We start from the raw sequence: 7,247 nt of genomic DNA, 5'->3' as shown, positions 1-7,247 counted from the left end.
ATTCAATGGTATTAGTAGAAGCCTTTCAAAAGCAAGAAAGTAAATCGTTTTGTCCTTTTCAACAGCCTTTTGAGACCCTGACACTGAGCTGTCACTTAGTTGCAGTTAAAGATGCACAGTGTCAACACATCTCACCTCATCTCTCCCCATGCATCCGCCCAATCTGCCCCCTGGCGCCTGACATTTTAGGATAGTTCACCCTCTGAGGCTCTGGGCCGTGTTCCTCGGTTTTGTTCCGTGGTCATTTGGAAATGTGCAGACACATCAGAGATAAGGCTTAAGAGGGTCCGATGTTCCTTCTTCTTTCAGCACAGACAGAAGAACAACTGACGCCTCCTGGGCTCGCATTGAGGAGTACTAATAGCCCAGGTTCTGATGTCGTTCAGGGGGGGAGCGGCTTCAGGTAGAAAGAAAAAGAAACCACACAAGACAAAAGCTGGCTGGTCAGTACAGGAGATTGGTCAGGTCAGATTCTTTGGCCTCCTGGAAGGGAGACTGGAATGTGGCCAGGTGTATCAGCAGGATGTTGAGGAGGTACGGGGCAAAGGCAAGGAGGAGGCTGAGTCAGACAGAATGTCTATACGCCTCCGTGATCAAAGCCAAATCAAATAGTTTGACAGCAATAGAATCTAGACAAAATACTTTGCACAGTTATGCATTTTAAGACATTTTGTATGTCTGCTTCATTGCTTGCTTGCTTCATTGTCTGACCAAGACTTATTAAAATTATTTGAGTTGAGGTGGCAAATATAGAGGGTCAATCCCAATTGTACTTCCATCAGCTCTTGTAAAAGGTGAGTACAGATATCCTGTCATGACCTCTCCATTGGGTATCTGTTGTTGCCATGCCAGGAAAGAGATTGCCAGGAAAAAGCCATTACTGCTGCACTGTCACAGATACCAAATAAGCTTCTCCTACAAGGTGCCACTTCAGAGTGACTAGTTGTACATTTGGAGCTGCAATGACAAATCTGAGTATATGTGATATATTAATTATTGTGGTGTTAACACATTGTGTGTTGCTTCTATGAATCTGTGAATTTCCTGATGATTTTATTGCATAAACCAAAATGCCAAAAACTAAGCAATGTTAATATCTTACAAGTTGTTCATCACTGTTTTTATTGTTTATTTTGTATAATGAACTCACATACAGTGATCACTCATACAGTGATCTACATGATCATTTCCTTGGAGTTTATTTAAAATAAAGTAGTTTACATGCACAACAGTGCTAGATCTATAATGTCATGTGAGCTTGTAACTGAATGCTGGTACATAGGATGCTGATATTTTCAGAAGTGTATATAGGAAAGCTGTGCCTCTCCTTCTATTTCAAGTAGATCAACTTGTGTGAAGGGCTGGACACGATGGAAAAAGTTGCACATATGCTGTCCATTGACGAACACCTTAAATTTCTGGTTACCACAGCGTATGGAGATCTATGGAGAAACACATGGAAACCATTGAGAGCACAGCACGGATAGATATGCAAAGCACAAATACACCTCATGCATCATGTACTGTCAGTAAATAAGGGAATGAATACTGCAAGCGTAAGACATTCAACAGCGGCGTCATCATCACTCATCACTCACGTCAAAGTATTGTCCCTCCTGGAAAGGGTTGAAACTGAGCTCGCGTTCTTCCTGTCCCCAAGAGCCACCAATCTGACTGTTCCGCACAACTATCCCCTCGTCAAGTCTGGGGTTTATGTGAAAGGCGATGTCCCGCGAGAATCCAACCCTGAAGTTGATGGAAAACCTGCCGTATGAAGGAGGACACTGTATTAGTGTAAACCCTGAGAAAAGACATCAGAATAAGAGGCCCACACTCACTATGTTGACATGTGAGGATTTTCTGCCATTCTGAAAACATTCCAACTAAAATATTGTACTCCAAATTGAAATGAACAAGTGCATCAACCTAACTGTCACACACATACAGAGTCGATTGTGAAAAGCACAGGCGTTAAATAACTAAGAGCCTCTAAAATCCATAAGATTACCATAAGAACCACAATCTTTTCTGCTACTTGAAGTATTTCATAAATTCATAATCCTATAGTGTTCTATTATTACATACAACTGGATTTGTTGGACGAAAAGCTGCGGAAATCACTTATTGGGGTCCAAACTTGGTATAAGGACCTGTTACCTGATTATGATGACGCACTAGGAAATTGGAATCATTTGGCCTCTATAGGGGGCGCTGCAATACAGGAAGTGAGCTCCTATCTTAGCAACGCTTTGATGTATGAAGTCCAAACTTGGTACAGGGACTTGGTACCTCATTGTGAGGACACAGTAGGGAATTGGCATCATTTGGCCTCTATAGGGGGCACTGTAATACAAGAAGTGGGCTCATATCTCAGCAACGCTTAGTTGTATGAAGTCCAAACTTGATACATGGACATATTAGCTGATTGTGAGGACATGCAAGGAAAGTGGTCTCATTTGACCTCTAGGGGTGCTGTAATAAAGAAAGTGAGCTCATATCTCAGCAACACTTTGGTGTATGAAGTCCAAACTTGGTAGAGGGACATGGTAGCTGATGAGCTGGTGAGAACGCACAAGGACATTGGTGTAATTTGGCCTCTAGGGGCGCTGTAACAAAGTAAATGAGCTTATTTCTCAGTCATTCTTTATCCAATTGCAATCAAACTTGCTGTGAGTGCTTGCTCATGGCATGGCAATGCCATTCCTGCTATAGCGCACTGCTTGGCCCCCGCATTGCTGCTTACTTGCAGGACAATAACAGGACAGCAGTCTGAAAAAGACCAACTAACCTGTTGGCTCCATAGGGTAGCATGCCCCTTATGATGATGGTCCTTTTGGGAGACATTCCTCCAGGGATCATATTAGAGTATGGTAAAGGCTGAAAAGGTGCACAGTAGAGTGGCTCAGGAGTCCGCCATAGCAGGAAGTCTTGTGCTTTTAGAAAGACCAATGCACCATTTACAGTAACTAGCATGCATTTCTACTCACTGGGTTGTAGATGGGTTCCATTCCCATAACCTGGAAGGAAAAATATGAAATAACTTCACTGTAAATCACTGTCCTACCACTTTTAACTTGCATAAAACACTGTCCTGCGGCTTATACACAATGTGGATAATACACAGGAAATGACTATTTATATGAAATAACTTCACTGCAAATCACTGTCCTATTTATATTAAATAACTTCACTGTAAATCATTGTCCTATTTATATGAAATAACTTCACTGTAAATCACTGTCATATTTATATGAAATAACTTCACTGTAAATCATTGTCCTATTTATATGAAATAACTTCACTGTAAATCATTGTCCTGTTTAGATTAAATAACTTCACTGTAAATCACTATCCTATTTATATGAAATAACTTCACTGTAAATCATTGTCCTGTTTAGATTAAATAACTTCACTGTAATTCAGTGTCCTATTTCTATGTCCTGCTTGCAGTGCATGGAGTGTGCTAGCTCCATAGACAACCATGCTTACCGGCAGATTTCCCCCTGGGTAACCCATTCCACCTCCCTGTTGAAGAGAGACAGATCTGAGCATAATTATGGGAGAGTCTAGGAGCGCATGCCAAGTGTAAAAATATGAGGTGAAGCGTTTCTGTCAAAATACTCATGAATATTATGCAGTGACCATTAGAGTATGGACTTACTCCCATGCCTCCACCTGGGTAGCATCCCTGGCATTGGTTGAAAAGAGCAGAGTTAGCGTAATGAACACATCTTTGCTGTCTGCCCAGAGTTCTTTGTTAATAAATGTATTGTTAGAATGATACTGAACGTACCCCTTCACCTCCAGGATATCCACCCTAGTGTGAGAAATGGACATCATTTAATTTCATGTGTAGACAGTACAGTGTATGAAGTGTGGCTATCAAGTCACAAAATTATTAGAAGTAACTTTTCTGAATAAAAATTGAATTACAGAATTAGTCCTATTATTTAGGAGCCACATATCAGATGTAGTTGAGGAGAAATATTATCATCATCAGGCTTTCCAGGCATTTGTATTGAAAAAGGAACAAGAGTGTGTGTGAACTTACGCCCATGCCACCCCCTGGATATCCTCCCTGAAATAATGTTCAGAGCATGTTTCACTAGTTCGCCCTTTGATATGATTGCTTCAGCTAGACTAGAATGTATGGGAGAAGTGCGTGTTTGGCAAGGTAGCTGTCCGTGGTCCTGGAGTGCCTGGAGCGGACCTCGCGATAGAGCGATGACCGCTTGCACCCCCTGTGTAAGGAGGATGAGTAACAGGGCAATTGGTGAAATGGAGGAGTAGGGGGAGGAGGGGGGATGATTTCGCGAACGTCGGAGCGTGTGACGTATGGAAAAGGAGGTCGGCTTAAATAGGCGTACCCTGCGGCGGCAGTGGGTGAGTTAATTGCTGTCAATCATCCCGCAGGCTCCTCCCGAACTTTGTTTAGAAAACATCATTTATACCCAGGTCCTAATTTAATTCTATTATATATTTGAAGAGATAAGCTCAGAGGAATACTACTTATCTGCAATGTACTTACCCCCATGCCCCCCATTCCACCTGGCATACCCTAAAGAAGCAATTCATACAGTCTCTTAGGCTTCAAATGTGTACTAGGATTAAGCATGATTTAATGAAGACCATCTTTTGAGCAATGGAATGCTGAACTCATGCACACTCAATGATTTTGTAATATGATGGGTTGATGCAAAGCACATAAAGAGAATACTTGCTCTCAGTCATATGCACATTCTACTTACGCCCATGCCCCCACCTCCACCTGGCATACCCTACAGGAAAGATCATTCATATGGTTGAGACTGAGAGCCTCATGGTTGATGTTTGGTGTTCTGTGGTATATAATATCATTTACTAAATTTCTCATGAACTGACATTGTATCCAAAATTCATAATCCTTGAACTGCTTGTATAACATGCTTGTATAAGTATATGTATACTGGGTAACACTTTATTTTATGTGTTAGTCATTGATACATAGTTAATATATGTACATAGTAGTGCTCATAGTTCTGTATAAAGCATCAGTGCACATTTATTAGGGGTTTTTTTCCAACAATTCTCTTAAAATTGGCTGTTAATTCCTCAATAAGCAACTGAATACATGCCGAATAAACAAAAAGCAATGCTAAATTAGACATATATTTAAAAGGACACCAGGCAACGTTTTCGTGTTAATCTTCCTAAGTCGGCATATGGTTAAAAGACTCATTACGGGGCGAATGAAGGCTCTCTCGCCCGCCCCTACTGCCTGTAGGAAGAATATCCCACTTGCAAATTCGGTGTATCCTACCCGCCGACCGAAGCAGGATCAGTTTACAGCACAGAGGCAGGCTAACGAAACCCTAGAGATTGTTGCAAACGTGTGTATAATGGCAGAGCCGGCGAAGAAGCAGCGAAAACCCTTGACGGAAGACGCAAAGAAAAGGAAAAGAGCTTCAGACCGAGCGAGGGGGAGTTTCGTAAAGAAAAAGCATCAGGCTTGCCTGGTGTCCCTTTAACATATACTGTACAAATGACTAACACATGTTCCCTAGCCTAACCAGTATTACGATTATTTGCTGTGTATTAGCTGAGTGCAATGTGGAGACTTTCAGTGGTCAACACTCACCCCTATGATGTTGATGGTCTGAATGGTCACTTCACCAGCAATACTCAGAGCAGATACTCTGTCCAGAGGCATGCGGTGCTGGTACATGTAGAATTGCTTCCCGTTGACATTTACCTGTGAAGGGTGAATTTGTAATTAAACGAGTCACATTCATTAAAGCAGCAGCAGTAAAGAGTTTTATGAAACTGTAACTAGAGAGCTCACTGTCTAAAAGCCAGTGATGTACTGTACCTGCCAAGTACCGATTTAACCAAAGTACCAAACACATTTAACACAATTAAAATAATTAATTAAACAAACAAACAGATAAATACATATAAAACATTGCAGCAGTGAAAAAGACAAATAAAGCGAATTTCTGATCCACTCATCAAGTCATTTGATCAATCATCAGCCATTTTAATTTACCTGCAATTAAAATGGATCCACAAATAAAATATTGCAGAGCAGGATGTAATTCTACCCTCAGAAGTCTTTATTTGATTTTGATCATGTTTTGTTAGGTTCCTGGTTACCTGGTAGCCCTCAGAAGTGACCACAATGACCATCTCAAAGGCCTCGCCCTTAGAGAAGGGCATCTCATGGATCTTCTCCTGTCCTTCCCACTCCCCATTTTGGAATGTGTTGAAGACCACCTTATCCCAGCCATCAAACCGAGGGTTGAAATGGAACGCGATGTCACATCCCTCAAACTCACCACACTGCAAGTTCACATTAAATCTGTGAAAAAAAGTGAATATTGGTAATACTGCTGCTGTTCCTCCTACACCTACTAATAATAATAACATTCAAATTTACAACCCGCCAATATAATGTTCCTGACTTGGAATCTATGCTGCTATGCTTGGTATTAACAGGGTTGTTGAGAGAAACACAATTCGGATATCTTTTTCCTGTCTCCATAAAGGAAAATTAGAAATCAGTTCGACCAAATATTTATTCCGGCCACTGAGACTCCGGAGACTCAGGCGAGGTTCTGCAGCTCTGGGTGGTGAAGTATAACCTTAAGATGCAGCGCCTGGTTTACAAGCCTACATCTGGGATTAGCACATCAAACTGGTCTGAGTGGTCAGACAAGTCGAGTAGAAATGAAACAGCGAACAAATCATATTCTCATACATACAATGAATTCCTCTCTCACAAGTGAGTTACTTCAAACACATTCTTCACTACGTGCTTCTCTCTCTCTCATACACCATCTTCAATTCACTTTATCTGTTGTACGTCTTGCAATCAGTTGTTACAACTTTAAGACTTTCTACTGATCAAAATCCATACGGTACAGATTATCTCTAGTATGACTATATAGCACAGCTCTGAATGTAACATTGCAATTTAATATGTTGATGGGAATAGGAAGAGATTACCTTTTCATATGATGAGGAAGAGACCCCTGAATGTACAGAGACATTCCTGCCCTCAGCCCTCCATAGATAGGCCCTGTGTAAGGGATGCTCTAAAAGGTACACAAATAGTTCCACATTGTTTAAGCCACACTCCGATGTCCAGACGTCTGAGAGAAATAACGGTGACACTGCAACACAACGTGTTTCTCATTAGAAGAGGGGCGATGAGAGGAGGTACTCACAGGGCCGTAGACGGGCTGGTAGCCTGGAGGAGCTGTGAACAT

The 7,247-nt window shown here is 41.5% G+C and overlaps 1 protein-coding gene across 1 annotated transcript; it reads right to left on the bottom strand.

Moving 5' to 3' along the window:
* Positions 1-1,295: 1,295 nt before the first annotated feature.
* On the bottom strand, positions 1,296-7,247 carry LOC143121060 (galectin-4-like). Its single transcript, XM_076281457.1, has 12 exons — positions 7,206-7,247; positions 6,985-7,073; positions 6,133-6,337; positions 5,618-5,731; positions 4,052-4,078; positions 3,794-3,817; positions 3,662-3,688; positions 3,490-3,525; positions 2,988-3,017; positions 2,789-2,877; positions 1,599-1,764; positions 1,296-1,442 (listed from the first exon to the last, which is right to left on the bottom strand). The coding sequence occupies exons 1-12, from the start codon at positions 7,245-7,247 to the stop codon at positions 1,296-1,298; spliced, it is 996 nt and encodes a 331-aa protein (XP_076137572.1).

The sequence above is a fragment of the Alosa pseudoharengus genome, unplaced genomic scaffold (assembly GCF_046254945.1).
Source record: "Alosa pseudoharengus isolate Yale_2024_CS ecotype anadromous, Long Island Sound unplaced genomic scaffold, YU_APseudo_1.1 YU_APseudo_1.1_scf_13, whole genome shotgun sequence".
In the NCBI taxonomy this organism is placed as follows: domain Eukaryota; kingdom Metazoa; phylum Chordata; class Actinopteri; order Clupeiformes; family Clupeidae; genus Alosa; species Alosa pseudoharengus.
This window is presented reverse-complemented; position numbering and strand designations above follow the sequence as displayed.

Bases quoted from the DNA above. Each gene is read 5' to 3' on its own strand.
- LOC143121060 (XM_076281457.1), bottom strand. From the start codon at position 7,247: ATGTTCACAGCTCCTCCAGGCTACCAGCCCGTCTACGGCCCT. The intron at 3,689-3,793 runs GTACGTTCAGTA...AACCAATGCCAG, and splicing joins GATATCCTGGAGGTGAAGGG to GGATGCTACCCAGGTGGAGG. The intron at 1,765-2,788 runs GTTAGTTGGTCT...TTCATACGGCAG, and splicing joins CTACCCTATGGAGCCAACAG to GTTTTCCATCAACTTCAGGG.